This window comes from Bufo bufo, chromosome 7 (genome assembly GCF_905171765.1).
Source record: "Bufo bufo chromosome 7, aBufBuf1.1, whole genome shotgun sequence".
Taxonomy (NCBI): domain Eukaryota; kingdom Metazoa; phylum Chordata; class Amphibia; order Anura; family Bufonidae; genus Bufo; species Bufo bufo.
Genome location: NC_053395.1, coordinates 155044282 through 155064032, shown reverse-complemented (window position 1 = coordinate 155064032; position 19751 = coordinate 155044282). Strand labels below are relative to the sequence as shown.

The window sequence follows — 19751 nt, the reverse complement described above, 5'->3', positions numbered from 1 at the left end:
ATCCATCATGCCTTGTTACCACTGTGCAGGCTGGTGGTGGTGGTGTAATGGTGTGGGGGATGTTTTCTGGGCACACTTTAGGCCCCTTAGTGCCAATTGGGCATCGTTTAAATGCCACGGGCTACCTGAGCATTGTTTTTGACCATGTCCATCCCTTCATGACCACCATGTACCCATCCTCTGATGGCTACTTCCAGCAGGATAATGCACCATGTCACAAAGCTCGAATCATTTCAAATTGGTTTCTTGAACATGACAATGAGTTCACTGTACTAAAATGGCCCCCACAGTCCCCAGATCTCAACCCAATAGAGCATCTTTGGGATGTGGTGGAACAGGAGCTTCGTGCCCTGGATGTGCATCCCTCAAATCTCCATCAACTGCAAGATGCTATCCTATCAATATGGGCCAACATTTCTAAAGAATGCTATCGGCACCTTGTTGAATCAATGCCACATAGAATTAAGGCAGTTCTGAAGGCAAAAGGGGGTCCAACACCATATTAGTATGGTGTTCCTAATAATTCTTTAGGTGAGTGTATATGCACACACACAGCCCATTTACAAACCCATTATCCTACACACTGTTAGCTTTACTAAATATAACGACAAAGGTCCTTAAACTATTAAACTACTGAAAATCGGACCTTCCATGTACTTCTCTACTGTCCAGGGACCTTTAACATAGGGAGGGCCAAGTTTCTCACAGTCCTCTATATGAGCTGAACGATGATTCAACCTACACAACTGCCTGCACTAATCTCGCAGATCGGTGTTGGGCAGGGAGAGAAGTGTGCAGACGCACTGCTCCCTCATTGATCGGGGAAAGCTCTGAGCGTTCTGCTGGATCAGTAAGAAGGCAGTCAGGGAGGTCTGGCACTGCTGGATCACCCTGACTGTGGATTGTAAATAATTAGATGAAGGAACTTTTTAGCAAGGTTTTTTCTTGCTAAAAAGTGCATCTTACAGTCAGAAAAATACAATATGTGGAGTTGCTATTTTCATTATTAAAGATCTTAAAAGCTTGACCTTTTCATTCGATAGGCCCTGTGTTGAGTGTTATATAAAGCAAGAAGGGCAGAATCCTGAGAACTGCACGCGTATTTGTTCTGGAGCCAGAGTCACACCAGTGGAGCAGGTGACAGACGAACCATTCTGCAGGGAGAAAGATTCGGACAACTGTTGGATGCAGTATTACATATCTGAACTGGATGGCGTGAACAACTTCTTCATAAAATATTCTCCAAAAAGAGGTAACATTAAATTCTAGTTCTACCCTTGTAAAGAATGTATTAAATAATTGCAGAAATGGTTATTCCCACATATGGTGTTATTGTAACTGCTTCTCTCCAAGGATTTGCAATCCCTAATATTCAATAGCTGTCAGCCAGACTCCCTCCCTCTCTCCTGACCCCTTATACACATACAGGCTAATCGTGTATCTGTTTTCATTGGGGAGAGAGGAGAAGGCCAATGCCAGACCCCATTGGTGGGGGCTTTTCTCTTGGGGCACAAAAGTATTGGGTGTTAAAATTCAACGTGACCGATCCTTCTTTCCCCCGATGGAGTCAGGAGCTTCCCATATACTTTAGATTGCTTGCCAGCATCACCAAAAAACTCTGCTTGTGCCTGTGCGCCAAGCCAGGATCTTAAGAGTGTATTAGACAGCCCGATTTAATGGCCAATCGTCTGCTTGCTAGCGGAGGAGACCACTGCAATTACATGCAGTGAACTCCTTCTCAGTGTAGGGAGGATTGATCATTTTACCATTGCTCTTCCCTATACTGAATCATTGGTTGCCGGCAGCAGATTGTGATTACACAACACGATCTGCAAACGATAATTTTTTAACCTGTCAAACGATTTGGATTGAAAGATGAATGAGCATTGGCCAATTGGCGGTAGTATAAGACTGTGAGATGATCACTAACGAGCATTACTACGAATGCTCGTTAGCGATCATCTGCCAAAAAATCAGCAAGTGTAATACACCCTTTACAGGGCCAGTAGCAAATACACCAACAATCCCAGATATGTCATCCAGAGCTATAAACATCAGCTGGATGTGATCCTGCTTTATGATATAACCCTGTTTGCACTCATCTATCTGTACGTGTTAACCCCAGCTAGTCAATGACTTTGTTTCCTGCTCTTATCTCATTTAGGCAAGCGACATGTTCTTGTTGTGACTTCTTGCCATATCCTGTAAACCACTATTAATCTAACATATTCTTGCTTTCATAATCCAACTAAGCTATCCTTTTGTAAGTTGACACAAGGATTGATTAGGTGCAATCTCAACCCATCAGATTCAATTGCTTCCCCAAGATAAGCGCCACCAAAGGTGCCTGGTAACTTATCCTGCTCTCATGATAGATATAACGATAATTTATAAAAACTGTTTATAAGGGAGTCAGTCTGTCCCATAGTTATCTCCTGCCCATGCCATAATATACCTAAAACATTCTTTCAGATCCGTCCCAATTTCTACTTGAGAAATATTCCCTAGAGTCCTTAAAGGTGTTGGCTCATCTCAGACACTGATGGCATATAGCTATATGCAATCAATGTCAGGTAGATGCGGATCCCAGAGGCTTCTATCTCCAGAACGGGCCCCCCAAAGTGAATGCAGAGAAGACGTGCATGCGGGGCCATTCTCCATTAACCACTATGGGACAGTGTGCTTTCCTTCACTTTGGGAGTTTTTTTCTGGTCATAGGTGCGGGTTTCACCTCTAGGATCCACTCCTTTCTGACATTAATTGCATATCCTAGTGATATACCATTGATGTGTGAGATGAGCCAACCCCTTCAATGCAAATATGAATCCGTATTTTTCGCCCCGTAAGGTGCACCTGCCCATATAGGCGCACCTAGGTTTTAGAGGAGGAATAGAAGAAAAAATTTTTTTTTCATTAGACCTCAGATCAGACCACCAGTCAGACCCACTGTGTTAATTAGACCTCAGCTTAGAGCCCCATTCAAACTCCCAATGTTAATAAGACCCCAATCAGACCTCAGATCAGATCCCCAATGTTAATAAGACCCCCAGTCAGACCTCAGCTCAGTCCCCAATGTTCATAAGACCCCCAGTCAGACCTTAGCTCAGTCCCCAATGTTCATAAGACCCCCAATCAGATCTTAGATCAGACTCCCCATGTGAAAAGTACACCCATTCAGACCTCAGATAGAACCCCCAATGTGAAAAACCTCAAATAAGACTTCAGATCAGAGCCCCAATGTGAATAAGACTCCGCCATTCATACCTTAGATCAGACCCCTATGTTAATCAGAGCTCAGAGCAGACAAAAAATAGACAAATCAACTTACCTCTCCTGCTCCAGATGCCGCCGCCACTCCTGAGATTCAGCACTCTTCCTGCCGCGCTGTGACCCGCCATCACACAGCGTGAGGCTGAGATCCTCACGCTGTGCACAGATCACAGCACAGCATGAGGAGCCTGCAGGAGAAGATCAGGAAGTGGTGAGTACAGAGCCCAGGGAGTGCTGCATACACTGCTCCCCTGTCCTACTGTACTAATGAGCACTACCATAATGGAAGTTGCTGATGGCGGCCTTCCGTTTTCCATCACACCTTTAGCCGATGCTCATTCAGTACACTGGAGTGATCTCACATCAGGCTGCAACTGGGCATCACAGGACAGATCAGACATGTCGTCTCTAGCTGATGTCACCTCATCACACCACGTTTGGCAGGAGTTTGTCAGAACCCTATTATCACTATCAAAACATCACTATAATTAGTGCTATCTACTGAGAATACACCCCTTCCAGAGGCCACTGACTCACATTAATTGCTAGTGAAAGACAGCCATCTGCATCACCATGACTAGTGAGCAGCCTGCTGGAGCTCTCTGCTCAGCGGTATTTGTCTGGCATATTTGCCAGGTTGCGGCTGGATCTCTTCATGCAGCTTCCAGCAATGCCCTGCCGTAGCAACCTGCCAGATCTCAAACACTAGACTGAAACTAGCCTAGTGGCTCTGTCTTTTTTCATCATCAGTTTCCATCAGTTTGTGTTGTGTTGCATGCAGGACTTTTTCGCCTGTCAAAAATAACTGATGTCTGATGGAACTGACATAAACTGACACAACCTCATGCAAACTGAAGCTCAAAAAAGACAAATCCGTTAGTTTTCATTTTTCGGTTCTTCTGACGGATCAGAAGAACAGAAAGCTCAACGCAGATGTGAACTCGGCCTAAACTACTTGTCCCACTTCTTTCCTAACAAATGAGTTACACAATCTGTATATGGGAAAAAAGACACAGAAAAATTTAATGATTTTATTGCCCCAAACAACCTCTTTGGTAGGATGGGTACTAGTCACCCCCCACTTATGGTCCTATACGTCTTGCATGATCTGAGGAAGGGATATGAGACTCTGAAAGATGTTATCATTGGATGTTTCATTTATCTTTAGTAAAGGCATTTTGATGCACATTGTTCTTCACCTGATGTAATCTTTAGCTACATGGTACAAGTGTCACAGTGTCCCGAATATTTTGTTGTGTCAATCATTCTTTCATTGGTTTTGCCACTGAGTAGTCTGTGGAGATAATAAGACTGTCTTTCAGATCAGTCTTACGTCCTGCATGAGAAATATTCTCCAGTAACCCATCCAATAACCTTTTAAAATTTTATTCACAGAATGCCCTGAAGGACCCAACATTGTTGCCATTGTAGGAGGTACTGTTGGAGGTGTCCTTCTAATCGGACTGTTGAGTCTTTTAATTTGGAAATTAATCACATATTTGCAAGACAAAAAAGAATATCAGCACTTCGAGACAGAAAGGCAGCAAGCCAAGTGGAACAAGGTAACATATCTCTCAAATCTGCCCAAGAACCATAAACCAATAATGTTAAGAAATATATACTGTACCTCTCAGTGTGGATAACTACAGTAGATCAGTGGCATATTATGCGGCCTAAAGTCCTCGAGCTGTTCCCCAAACTCAGGCCCCACTCTTTCTTTAACACTGCCTGGCCACACTGGAGTTGACGTAGATGCTCCCCAAAAGTATCTATAGGCCTCCATTCACAATACTTTTTTAATGCTGTACCACCCATAAATAACCCCAGTTAAGGAACTACACCCCTCACATTCTTCATAACTGAATAAAGAAGCTTTGTTTAACCCTTTAGCTGTCCCACAGGAATTAAAGCAAAATTGGGGTGAAATTTTAAAATATATATTTTTTTTGCCGAATTTGAATCTTAATACTTTATTCCCTATGATACAGCAAGCGTTAACAGCGAAACAAACCTCAAGGCTCAGCAAGGCTCAAAAGGCAAGGAGCGTCATGCAGTGTTCGGAGGGTAGAATTAGCTGGAATATGTTTCAGGTGCTCATTTGAAGAGACCCCGAGGTACCCTTATAGTGGACAGTCCCAAAAAGTGACCCCACTTTGGATAATATATCCCTCAAGGAATTTTTTTGAGGGGTATAGTGTGCACTTTAACCCACCGGGGGCTTCATAGAATTTAGAAACACTTGGCTGGGAAAATTAAAAATTATATTTTTTCAAATAAAATGTTGCTTTAGCCCAAAATTTTACATTTTCACAAGAGGTAACAGGAGAAAGAGGACCCTACAATTTCTTAGCCATTTTCTCCTGAACATGGCAACACTATGTATGTGATTGTAATTGCTGTATGGGCACACTGCAGGGCTCAGAAGGGAAGGAGTGCCATATGGCTTTTGGAGGACAGATTTCACTGGAATGGTTTTCAAGCACCATGTCGCATTTCAAGAGACCCTGAGGTACACCATACAGTGGAAACCCCAAAAAAGTTACCCCATTTTGGAGACTACACCTCTCAATAAATTTAACGAGGGCAGTAGTCGGCATTTTGACCCCATAGGTGTTTTCCAGAAATGAATGTGTAACGGATGGTGAAAAGTGAATATGTAAGCTATGAGGGGAATATCAGAATTTAATAAGGTGGTAAATGACAGGGTACATTAAGGATAAAATTAATAATCCATGGACGAGTGGTACACTGTGAAACAAGCCTTCATGCACAGGCCAGGTTTTTCAGGGCACGTTTAACAGTGATAAATTGTGTCCTTTCGTATCCCCTTTTGAAACACACTGCATCTTTTTTGTTCCTTCCCTTCCTTGCTGTTTGGGCGACTTCATTAGGGAAATGTTGCCCTGGTACAATACGGGCAGAATCTCTTCCAAAAGTACTGGGGCACTCCCCTTTCTGGATTTCAAAAATAAGGGCCTGGATCAGTACCTCTTGAGAATGAACACATGTTCCTATTTGACCATGGCTTCTGCGGGGTTAAATGTCTGCAATCTGCATTTTTGCCGGTCACGGACGTTAGCCCTAAGGCCCCTTTCACACGGGTGTCGCGTGTGAGGGCAGGACAAGATGCGGGTGCGTTGCGGGAAAATGCGTGATTTTTCAGCGCGAGTGCAAAGTGTTTTAATGCGTTTTGCACGCGCGTGTGAAAAATCGGCATGTTTGGTACCCAGACCCGAACCCGGACTTCTTCACAGAAGTTTGGGTTTGGGATCGGTGTTGTGTAGATTTTATAATTTTCCCTTATAACATGGTTATGAGGGAAAATAATAGCATTCTTAATACAGAATGCTTAGTAAAATGTCCATTGAGGAGTTAAAAATAATAAACAAATTGAACTCACCCCATCCACTTGATCGCGTAGTGGATCTCCTCTTCTTTCTACTTTCTTCAGGACCTGGCTAAAGGACCTTGGTGATGGACCATGTGATGAGCACAGTGACGTCATAAGAAGGTCCTTTAGCCAGGTCCTGAAGAAAGTAGAAAGAAGAGGAGATCTGGAACGCGATCAAGTGGATGGGGTGAGTTAAATTTGTTTATTTTTAACCCCTCAATGGACATTTTACTAAGCATTCTGTATTAAGAATGCTATTATTTTCCCTTATAACCATGTTATAAGGGAAAATAATAAAGATCGGGTTCCCATCCCGATCATCTCCTAGCAACCATGCATGAAAATCGCACCGCATCCGCACTTGCTTGCGGATGCTTGCGATTTTCACGCAGCCCCATTCACTTCTATAGAGCCTGCGTTACGTGAAAAACGTGCAATATAGAGCTTGCTGCGATTTTCACGCAACGCCACATGGCTACCACCACTCTATAATCATGAAGGTGACAGTTGCTGTCCTGTACAGCACCAATCACTGACACCTCCATCTGTGCCCAACTGCAGCCACCTCACTAGCTTTTACAGTGAGGAAGCTGCGATTGGCCGGTCAGCACCGTGTAATTACACACAGCGACTGGTTTCCGTAGCACTGTACATATATGGCGCGATGCGGTAACTCCTTGACTGCTACGTGTACATATACAGCGTATGTTGAGAATGGGTTAAAGCTTGAAAATGGTTCTGTATGAGCTGAAACGAGGAGAGCAGGAAAGTTTACTATCACTTGGTGGTGGGGGAACGTCAGTGTCTGTACAGCCAACCTGTTTAAAATGGACCTGTTACCTCTCCTGAAATGTCTGTTTTAGTGACTATTTCCGTCCCCCATGTAATAACAGCTCTGGAGCATCTATTCTTATGACTCTGTTGTGCAGTTATCCTGTTATTCCTACTAGAAGTTTATAAATTAATTGACAACGGTCTCCAACTGATGTGCACAGTCTGATACTAACAGCACTGATTTTGGCACACTATGCAGGGACACATCCCTTAGGGTCCATTCACACGTCCGTTGTTTCTTTCCTGATCTGTTCCGTTTTTTGCGGAACAGATCTGGACCAGTTCTGTACCCATTAATTTTCAATGGGTCCTGAAAAAAATCGGACAGCTCAATGTCTGATTTTTTTCAGGACCCATTGAAAATGAATGGGTACAGAACTGGTCCAGATCTGTTCCGCAAAAAACGGAACAGATCAGGAAAGAAACAAAGGACGTGTGAATGGACCCTAACTGGAAACACCCAGTTGACAACACATTCACTAACTTCTAGTAGGAATAAACGAGGACTGACCGCACCACCATACTAAGGCATAAGAAAAGATGATGCAGAATGGCCATTTAATGTGTACAGACATGTTAGGATTGGTGACTGGCCCTCTTTATAGAAGTTCTGGACTCTCTCCTCCTGCAGTTACGTAGTCTGACACTGATGGACACTTTGGGCCCCAGTCAGCCCATCAAAAAACCCTTATCATAATCTGCCACTGAACTAGATGCCTCCTGCTTTGTATGAGAAGACCACTTTTTCCTACCATATGTTTGCAAGCAGATCTGAATCTTCTCCTTTGTATTAGGCCTCATGCACACACACAATTTTTTGCAGATAGGATGCGGACCCTCTCATTTCAATGGGTTCGCAAAAAATGCAGACAGCACACCGTGTGCTGTCCGCATCAGTATGTCTGTTCCATAGCCCCGCAGAAAAAAATAGAACATGTCCTATTGTAGTCCGTTTTAGGCATTGTTACAATGGATCTGCAAAAAAAACTGATGGCATATGAATGGCATCCGTTTTTTTCGCGGATACGCAAAATTTACGGTCGTGTGCATGTAGCCTTATAATGTAAAGGGCTGGTCCAGGCTACAGATATTCATTACATCCCCACGGTAGGATAGTCCGCCACCTGGCTCTCCCACTCATCAGCCGTTTCAGGCAGCCGCTGTGCCGGAAACTATACAGTGTATGGAGCTGAACCAGAAGGTCCTGTCCACACTGTCCAGGTGTACTGCAGCGCCCATCACAGCCACTACACTATGTACAGCGCTGTGCTCCGTATACAGTATAGATTCCAGCACCATGGAACAACTCATTGGTGGGGGTGTCGGAACCCCACCAGTCGGATATTGATGACCTATCCTGAGATTTGGTCGATCCTGAGATGACCTATCTGAGATTTGAGATCTGTATCCCCGAGACTGTATACTTTTAACTAATTTCTACCCAAACCATGTAACCTACCTACAACACCTTGCTGCATGTATAGATTGTGTCCCATAGTCCTGATGCACACGACCGTTGTGTGTTTTGCGATCCGCAAAACACGGATGGCGTCCGTGTGTGTTCCGCAATTTGCGGAACGGAGCGGACAGCCATTGATATAACTGCCTATTCTTGTCCGCAAAACGGACAAGAATAGGACAGGTTATATTTTTTTTGCGGACCACGGAACAGAGGAACGGATGCGGAGAGCACACTGAGGGCTGTCCGCATCTTTTGCGGCCCCATTGAAGTGAATGGGTGCGCATCCAATCCGCAAATACTGCGGCTCGGATGCGGACTAAAACAACGGTCGTGGGCATGACGCCATACACATTAGACACACGATCTCCTGTGGATTTCAACACGTCCAAACCCTTGTTTTTATGGAAGAAAAGCCGCTGACAGGTGGATCTAGTAGCTGTCTATTCCTCTGTCCCCACTGAAATAAATATGAACCTTTTTTCTGGATCAAATAGTTTTTTATAGATTTTTTTTTTACAGTAAAAATACATACATACAAAACCAAGAACAATCCTTAACCAACCCGCCCTGCCCCACTTGCAGACGTGTGCAGTCCAGACCAGAGATGATGGAGAATGTATAAGTATGCACACTTGGCCAGCCGAGTGTGCATATTCATGGTGAAATGCATGACTGCAGAAGCAATACATTCAAAGTGTATGGGACTAATGGAGGCAGCCAAGTATGGGTGCTGAGGACCCCCCCCTACTAGTGATCAGTGAGAGTCCCAGTGGTGGCACCCTCAGTGATCAGAGATTTATCACCCGTCCTGTGGATAGGTGAAAAACTTCATTTGTCCTTCAAGAAGGTAGCCCCATTAACAGGACCGCTGGGGCCCCCGTCGATCACTAGAACAAGGGGCCCTTGTTCCCCTATTTGACAGACACACATTCTTATCCACCACTTCATTCAATTGTATGGGACTGCTGGTGATAGCGAAGTACAAGTGTTCTGCTACTCCAGTCAAATGGAACACCTACCCCTGGTCTTATAAAGGACTTTCCCCATTATAAGAACGTATCCCCACCCACAGGATAGAGGATAAGTGCCTGATCAGTGAGGGACATAAGACACCTATCCCCTGTCCCTATCCTGAGGATGGGGGATAAGTTCTTGTAAATGGACAACCCCTTTAAGGATAAGTAGCAGCGCATAGATGACAATTATTAAGATTCTTTACATGCATGATATTTTGTGATATATTGTGCCACTATTATACTATATGAATTATTTTACCATTTTCTTTTTATTTAGAGTGAAAATCCCATATTTACAACTGCCACCACCACCGTAAAAAATCCGAACTTTGATGGAGAATGATTCTGTATCGAAGAGCAACCACGAAAGAATGATTTATTACCTGTCTATTTCAAAGATGTACAGTACAGACCAAAAGTTTGGACACACCTTCTCATTCAAAGAGTTTTCTTTATTTTCATGACTATGAAAATTGTAGATTCACACTGAAGGCATCAAAACTATGAATTAACACATGTGGAATTATATACATAACAAACAAGTGTGAAACAACTGAAAATATGTCATATTCTAGGTTCTTCAAAGTAGCCACCTTTTGCTTTGATTACTGCTTTGCACACTCTTGGCATTCTCTTGATGAGCGTCAAGAGGTAGTTCCCTGAAATGGTTTTCACTTCACAGGTGTGCCCTGTCAGGTTTAATAAGTGGGATTTCTTGCCTTATAAATGGGGTTGGGACCATCAGTTGCGTTGAGGAGAAGTCAGGTGGATACACAGCTGATAGTCCTACTGAATAGACTGTTAGAATTTGTATTATGGCAAGAAAAAAGCAGCTAAGTAAAGAAAAACGAGTGGCCATCATTACTTTAAGAAATGAAAGTCAGTCAGTCAGCCGAAAAATTGGGAAAACTTTGAAAGTAAGGGCTATTTGACCATGAAGGAGAGTGATGGGGTGCTGCGCCAGATGACCTGGCCTCCACAGTCACCGGACCTGAACCAATCGAGATGGTTTGGGGTGAGCTGGACCGCAGAGTGAAGGCAAAAGGGCCAACAAGTGCTAAGCATCTCTGGGAACTCCTTCAAGACTGTTGGAAGACCATTTCAGGGGACTACCTCTTGAAGCTCATCAAGAGAATGCCAAGAGTGTGCAAAGCAGTAATCAAAGCAAAAGGTGGCTACTTTGAAGAACCTAGAATATGACATATTTTCAGTTGTTTCACACTTGTTTGTTATGTATATAATTCCACATGTGTTAATTCATAGTTTTGATGCCTTCATAGTCATGAAAATAAAGAAAACTCTTTGAATGAGGTGTGTCCAAACTTTTGGTCTGTACTGTGTATATGTATTTTTTTTTTTGTATAGTGCTTTTATCAAGTGAATGTCCACCTTTTAACACCTTATTGCTTTTAACTTCAATGTTATATGCTGATTTATACACCTCTATAGATGTTTAATATGCATTTTCTTTTACAAAGGTCTCCTTCGCCTACATAGATAATAAAGTTAAAGAGCACCTGTCAGCAGGACCAACCCTATTAAAGCAGACACACTGCTTGTAAGGGTGGATCCTTCTGAATAAAATGATGCCTGTTTTGTGAAAATCAATTGTGGCATTCCCAAGGATAAAAGCCTTGTATCCCTTATGCAAATGAGAGCTCTTGTGCATTGAGGGGTGGAGTCTAGTCCCTCGCTGTAGCGCAGTTTTCCGGTGCTAGCCTTCGGTGCACTGAGGCCATCATTTGCATGAAGAATAAAAGCATTATTTTTACTTGGTATTGCTGCAACCGATTTTCACAAGATAGATTTTAATCAACAGGATCAAGCATACCAGGCAGTATGGCTAGTTTAATAGGGTTGAGTCTGCTTTTTGAATTGCAAAAAATATTAGATGGCCCTTCGGCTGACACTAGAGGGCCCTAACTGGTGCTGCCTGAAGCGATCACCTCACCTGGCCTCATTGGTGGTGCACCCCTGGTAGTGAGAGTGGAATGGAGCAGCAGAAATGCATGATCAGGCATGGGATGTCTTAATGGGACAACCCCTTTAAGACTCCTTTAAGAAGAGGACCCTATGGAGATATGGAATATTCTGCATAGTGACACCTAAATGTGACGCATTAAAAGTGTTCTTATGGGGATATCAGGGTGGTGTGGTTCAAAAACAAAATCATTTGTGTTATACATTGAAACCTAAATGAGATGACCACCCAAAATTGCAGAGATGGGAGAATTGAAAATCCATTGAAGGAAAACCTAGTCTACATAGGGAGTGGTCTTGTTTGTTTCACTGTACAGGTGAAACTCGAAAAATTAGAATATAGTGCAAAGTTCATTTATTTAGGTAATGCACCTTAAAAGGTGAAATTAACATATGAGATAGACTCATTACAGGCAAAGCGAGATATTTCAAGCCTTTATTTGTTATAATTTGGATGATTATGGCTTACAGCTTATGAAACCCCAAAGTCACAATTTTGAGGTCCCCTTTGCTCAGGGGTTATGGATTAATTAGCTGACTAGAGTGTGACACTTTGAGCTGCATTAATGCAATTCCTTTTCATTTGCATTCCTGAAATAAATGGACTTTTGCAGGATATTCTAATTTTTCGAGTTTCACCTGTATATTGCCTGAGATAATGCAAATTAATTCCCTGTGACGGTGGTGTTGCGGTTTTAATGGCAGAATGTTTTATTTATAGCCATAAAGTACTAAGGGTCCAGTAACAAATCCTACCTGTTAAAAAGTGATAAATGCTATTATAAATGTGAGGCACTGTTTGAAACATGATACTAAGTAATTCATACTGTTGTATTTTACTGCTATGTCCATATTATATTGTGCTGTATGTACGGATACCTGATCCATAGAAGTCTCCAACATTACAAAGTGCAAGGACATAACTAAAGCGCTTTTTTAAATAAAATTGATACAAAATTTAACAGCCTATTGATATGACATTGAGGCAATTGGGCATCAAAGTCAGGAACACACTAGAGTACCATAGGATCCTCAGGTGGGTCCAAGCTTAGACACCCAGGCCTCTAAGGCTAGGTTCACACTGAGTTTTTGGATGAGGTTTTGAAGCAGATCTGCCTGCATAATTTTCTGCCATAGCCAGAAGTGGTTTAGAAAGGAATTGGAATTATAAAAGGAATTATACTTATCCGTCTTGTTGGATCCACTTCTGGTTTTGGCTGAAAAACCTAAAGGGAAATATGTCTCAAAACCTCCTCCAAAAAACTATGTGTGGCCGTACCCTAGTACATAGCAACAGGGTACCAGAGGTCCAGCAGTCGACAGCCTCCAGAGAATGAGAGTCCTGTGCCCCACATGTGAATGGAGCGGCGGTTGGTTATGTGCACTACCGCTTCATTCATCTCTATAGGAATGACCGAGATACTGAACTCAGGACCTCCATTCTTCTGATTAATGGAAGTCCCAGCAGTCAGACCCACACTGATCTAGGAGTCATCACCTTTCCAGTGGATAGGGAATAACTTGCTGTAAAATACCCCTCCAATTTCCTCTGGTGGGCCAAAGGAACCCACATCTGACACTTGGCAAAGTAGTTTAACGAAGCAGGCAAAAATATAGACAGTTGCACCAAGTGTATATGGACAGAAGCCATACAAGGGGGACAAGGCATGGTCATGAAAGCAAATACTTAGCAAACAGAAGGTTTAGAATGGACAATATCTATTATATATTTATGATGCATAAACTCTTGGATATAATTAAACTAACATTGAGAGTATTAAAACATGACCACATAAACATACACTACTCACATACACTACTCCAAAAATTAGGGATATTTGGCTTTCGAGTGAAATTTATGGAAATGTAAAAAGTTCACTCTACAGTCATATTATATCATGAAAGTAGGGCATCCAGCGTAGATGCTCCCTGGCCCATGCAAGACGATGACACCTGTGCCTGGTGGTGTGGTCAGGTACCCTTGCAGGTTGTCTAGCACGCAGACCACGCTGATGTAAATGGTTTCGAATGGTCTGATGAGACACTTGGGTGCCTCTCACCTCCCTTAAATGTGCCTGGAGTTGTGTGGCATTCATCATCCGGTTCCGCAGACATTTTTTTGGCCCAAGTTAGCGGAAATTATTATTATTTTATTTCTTTTTTTTCTTTTTTTTTCTTACAAAGGCCTCATGCACACGACCGTTGTGTGCATCCGTGGCCGTTGTGCCGTTTTCTGTTTTTTTTTCGCGGACCCATTGACTTTCAATGGGTCCGTGGAAAAATCGGAAAATGCACCGTTTTGCAGCCGAGACCGTGATCCGTGTATCCTGTCCGTCAAAAAAATATTTTTTTTCCTGTCCTATTTTTTTGACGGACAACGGTTCACGGACCCATTCAAGTCAATGGGTCCGTAAAAGAACACGGATGCACACAAGATTGGCATCCGTGTCCATGATCCGTAGGTTACTTTAATACAGACGGATCCGAAGATCCGTCTGCATAAAAGCTTTTTCAGAGCTGAGTTTTCACTTCGTGAAAACTCAGATCCGACAGTATATTCTAACACAGAGGCGTTCCCATGGTGATGGGGACGCTTCAGGTTAGAATATACCAAAAGAACTGTGTACATGACTGCCCCCTGCTGCCTGGCAGGTGCTGCCAAGCAGCAGGGGGCAGCCCCCCCCTGTAGTTAACACATTGGTGGCCAGTGCGGCCGCCCCCCCCCCCCTCCCTCCCCTGTAGTTAACTCATTGGTGGCCAGTGGGCCCCCCTCCCTCCTCTGTAGTTAACTCGTTGGTGGCCAGTGCGGCCGGCCCCCCTCCCTCCCCTGTAGTTAACTCGTTGGTGGCCAGTGGGCCCCCTCCCTCCCCTGTAGTTAACTCGGTGGCCAGTGGGCCCCCCTCCCTCCCCTGTAGTTAACTCGGTGTCCAGTGGGCCCCCCTCCCCTGTAGTTAACTCGTTGGTGGCCAGTGGGCCCCCTCCCTCCCCTGTAGTTAACTCGGTGGCCAGTGGGCCTTCTCCCCTCCCTCCCCCTCCTAATTAAAATCTCCCCCCTATCATTGGTGGCAGCGGAGAGTACCGATCGGAGTCCCAGTTTAATCGCTGGGGCTCCGATCGGTAAACATGGCAACCGGGACGCTACTGCAGTCCCGGTTGCCATGGTTACTTAGCAATTTGTAGAAGCATTATACTTACCTGCGAGTTGCGATGTCTGCGTCCGGCCGGGAGCTCCTCCTACTGGTAAGTGACAGGTCTGTGCGGCGCATTGCTTAATGACCTGTCACTTACCAGTAGGAGAAGCTCCCGGCCGGACGCAGACATCGCAACTCGCAGGTAAGTATAATGCTTCTACAAATTGCTAAGTAACCATGGCAACCGGGACTGCAGTAGCGTCCTGGTTGCCATGGTTACCGATCGGAGGCCCAGCGATTAAACTGGGACTCCGATCGGTACTCTCCGCTGCCACCAATGATAGGGGGGGAGATTTTAATTAGGAGGGGGAGGGAGGGGAGAGGGCCCACTGGCCACCAATGAGTTAACTACAGGGGAGGGAGGGGGGGCCCACTGGCCACCAACGAGTTAACTACAGGGGAGGGAGGGGGGCCGGCCGCACTGGCCACCAACGAGTTAACTACAGGGGAGGGAGGGGGCCCACTGGCCACCGAGTTAACTACAGGGAAGGGAGGGGCGGCCGGCCGCACTGGCCACCAACGAGTTAACTACAGGGGAGGGGGGGCCCCACTGGCCACCAACGAGTTAACTACATGGGAGGGGGGGGCCGGCCGCATTGGCCACCAATGTGTTAACTACGGGGGGGGGCTGCCCCCTGCTGCCTGGCAGCACCTGCCAGGCAGCAGGGGACAGTCATGTACACAGTTCTTTTAGTATATTCTAACCTGAAGCGTCCCCATCACCATGGGAACGCCTCTGTGTTAGAATATACTGTCGGATTTGAGTTTCACGATGTAACTCAAATCCGACGGTATATTCTAACATAGAGGCGTTCCCATGGTGATGGGGACGCTTCAAGTTAAAATATACCATCGGATTGGAGAAAACTCCGATCCTATGGTACATTAACTCCTGACTTTACATTGAAAGTCAATGGGGGACGGATCCGTTTGAAATTGCACCATATTGTGTCAACGTCAAACGGATCCGTCCCTATTGACTTGCATTGTAATTCAGGACGGATCCGTTTGGCTCCGCACGGCCAGGCGGACACCAAAACGACTTTTTTTTCATGTCCGTAGATCCTCCAAAAATCAAGACCCACGGACGAAAAAACGGTCACGGATCACGGAAAAACGGAACCCGTTTTTGCGGACCGCAAAAAAATACGGTCGTGTGCATGAGGCCAAAGTCTCATATTCCACTAACTTGTGTCGAAAAATAAAATCTCACATGAACTCACCATACCCCTCACGGAATCCAAATGCGTAAATTTTTTTTGACATTTATATTCAAGACTTCTTCTCAAGCTTTAGGGCCCCTAAAATGCCAGGGCAGTATAAATACCCCACATGTGACCCCATTTCGGAAAGAAGACACCCCAAGGTATTCCGTGAGGGGCATATTGAGTCCATGAAAGATTGAAATTTTTGTCTCAAGTTAGTGGAAAGGGAGACTTTGTGAGAAAAAACAAAAAAAAATCAATTTCCGCTAACTTGTGCCAAAAAAAAAAAATTTCTATGAACTTGCCATGCCCCTCATTGAATACCTTGGGGTGTCTTCTTTCCAAAATGGGGTCACATGTGGGGTATTTATACTGCCCTGGCATTTTAGGGGCCCTAAAGCGTGAGAAGAAGTCTGGGATCCAAATGTCTAAAAATGCCCTCCTAAAAGGAATTTGGGTCTCTTTGCGCATCTAGGCTGCAAAAAAGTGTCACACATGTGGTATCGCCGTACTCAGGAGAAGTTGGGGAATGTGTTTTGGGGTGTCATTTTACATATACCCATGCTGGGTGAGATAAATATCTTGGTCAAATGCCAACTTTGTATAAAAAAATGGGAAAAGTTGTCTTTTGCCAAGATATTTCTCTCACCCAGCATGGGTATATGTAAAATGACACCCTAAAACACATTGCCCAACTTCTCCTGAGTACGGCGATACCAGATGTGTGACACTTTTTTGTAGCCTAGGTGGGCAAAGGGGCCCACATTCCAAAGAGCACCTTTCGGATTTCACAGGGCATTTTTTACAGATTTTGATTTTACTACTTCTCACACATTAGGGCCCCTAAAAGGCCAGGGCAGTATAACTACCCCACAAGTGACCCCATTGTGGAAAGAAGACACCCCAAGGTATTTCTTGATGGGCATAGTGAGTTCATGGAAGTTTTTATTTTTTGTCAAAAGTTAGTGGAATATGAGACTTTGTAAGGAAAGAAAATAAAAATCATAATTTTCCGCTAACTTGTGACAAAAAATAAAAAGTTCTATGAACTCACTATGCCCATCAGTGAATACCTTAGGGTGTCTACTATCCGAAATGGGGTCATTTGTGGGAGTTTTCTACTGTCTGGGCATTGTAGAACCTCAGGAAACATGACAGGTGCTCAGAAAGTCAGAGCTGCTTCAAAAAGCATAAATTCACATTTTTGTACCATAGTTTGTAAACGCTATAACTTTTACCCAAACCATTTTTTTTTACCCAAACATTTTTTTTTTATCAAAGACATGTAAAACAATAAATTTAGAGAAAAATTTATATATGGATGTCGTTTTTTTTGAAAAATTTTACAACTGAAAGTGAAAAATTTCATTTTTTTGAAAAAATATTGGTAAATTTCGATTAATAACAAAAAAAGTAAAAATGTCAGCAGCAATGAAATACCACCAAATGAAAGCTCTATTAGTGAAAAGAAAAGGAGGTAAAATTCATTTGGGTGGTAAGTTGCATGACCGAGCAATAAACAGTGAAAGTAGTGTAGTGCAGAAGTGTAAAAAGTGGCCTGGTCATTAACCCCTTAAGGACTCAGCCCTATTTCACCTTAAGGACTTGGCCATTTTTTGCAAATCTGACCAGTGTCACTTTAAGTGCTCATAACTTTAAAACGCTTTGACTTACCCAGGCCGTTCTGAGATTGTTTTTTCGTCACATATTGTACTTCATGACACTGCTAAAATTGGGTCAAAAAAGTAAATTTTTTTGCATAAAAAAATAAAATTTTTACCGAAAATTTTGAAAAATTAGCAAATTTCAAAGTTTCAGTTTCTCTACCTCTGTAATACATAGTAATACCCCCAAAAATTGTGATGACTTTACATTCCCCATATGTCTACTTCATGTTTGTAGCATTTTGGGAATGATATTTTATTTTTTGGGGATGTTACAAGGCTTAGAAGTTTAGAAGTTCAGAAATCTTCAAAATCCCACTTTTTATGGACCAGTTCAGGTTTGAAGTCATATTGTGAGGCTTAGATAATAGAAACCTCCCAAACTACACCCCTCAAGGTATTCAAAACTGTTTTTTCAAACTTTATTAACCCTTTAGGTCTTCCACAAGAGTTAATGGCAGATGGAGAAACAATTTTGAAATTTCTATTTTTTGGAAAATTTTCCAATATAATCAATTTTTTCCAGGAGTAAAACAAGGGTTAACTGCCAAACAAAACTCAAAATGGGTTGCCCCGATTCTGTAGTTTGCAGAAACACCCCATATGTGGTCGTAAACTACTGTTTGGCCAAACGGGAGCACATAGAAGGAGGGGAACACCATATGGGTTTTGGAAGGCAGATTTTGCAGGACTGGTTTTGTTTATACCATGTCCCATTTGAAGCCCCCTGTTGCACCCCTAGAATAGAAATTTCAAAAAAGTGACTCCATCTAAGAAAGTACACCCCTCAAGGTATTCAAAACTGGGTTTACAAACTTTGTTAACCCTTTAGGTGTTCCACAAGAGTTGATGGCAGATGGAGAAACAATTTTGAAATTTCTATTTTTTGGAAAATGTTCCAATATAATCAATTTTTTCCAGGAGTAAAACAAGGGTTAACTGCCAAACAAAACTCAAAATGGGTTGCCCCGATTCTGTAGTTTGCAGAAACACCCCATATGTGGTCGTAAACTACTGTTTGGCCGAACGGGAGCACATAGAAGGAGGGGAACACCATATGGGTTTTGGAAGGCAGATTTTGCAGGACTGGTTTTGTTTATACCATGTCCCATTTAAAGCCCCCTGTTGCACCCCTAGAATAGAAATTTAAAAAAAGTGACTCCATCTAAGAAAGTACACCCCTCAAGGTATTCAAAACTGGGTTTACAAACTTTGTTAACCCTTTAGGTGTTCCACAAGAGTTAATGGCAGATGGAGAAACAATTTTGAAATTTCAATTTTTTGGAAGATTTTCCAATATAATCAATTTTTTCCAGGAGTAAAACAAGGGTTAACTGCCAAACAAAACTCAAAATGGATTTCCCCAATTCTGTAGTTTGCAGAAACACCCCATATGTGGTCGTAAACTACTATTTGGCTAAACGGCAGGACATAGAAGAAGGGGAACGTCATATGGTTTTTGGAAGGCAGATTTTGCTGGACTGGTTTATTTACACCATGTACCCTTTCAAGCCCCCTGATGCACCCCTAGAGTAGAAACTCCACAAAAGTGACCCCATCTAGAAAACTACGGGATAAGGTGGTTGTTGTTTTGGGACTATTTTAGGGGTAAATATGATTTTTGGTTGCTCTATATTACTCTTTTTTGAGGCAATGTAACAAAAAAAAAATTCTAAAATTGTTTCTACATTCGCTATTTAGTTTTGTGGAACACCTAAAGGGTTAACATAGTTTGTAA

General features: G+C 43.2%; 1 protein-coding gene across 5 annotated transcripts in view; it reads left to right on the top strand.

Annotated features, from left to right (window-relative positions):
- The window catches only part of ITGB2 (integrin subunit beta 2), a 183570-nt gene extending 171161 nt beyond the window's left edge, over positions 1–12409 (top strand). For all 5 annotated transcript variants that reach the window (XM_040439674.1, XM_040439670.1, XM_040439673.1 and 2 more), the window contains 4 exons: positions 1044–1252; positions 4666–4832; positions 10251–10376; positions 11314–12409. In XM_040439674.1, coding sequence (XP_040295608.1) covers positions 1044–1252; positions 4666–4832; positions 10251–10316 — 442 coding nt within the window. In that variant the 3' untranslated portion in view covers positions 10317–10376; positions 11314–12409. The remainder of the gene's footprint in view (positions 1–1043; positions 1253–4665; positions 4833–10250; positions 10377–11313) is intronic.
- The last annotated feature ends 7342 nt before the right edge of the window (positions 12410–19751 follow it).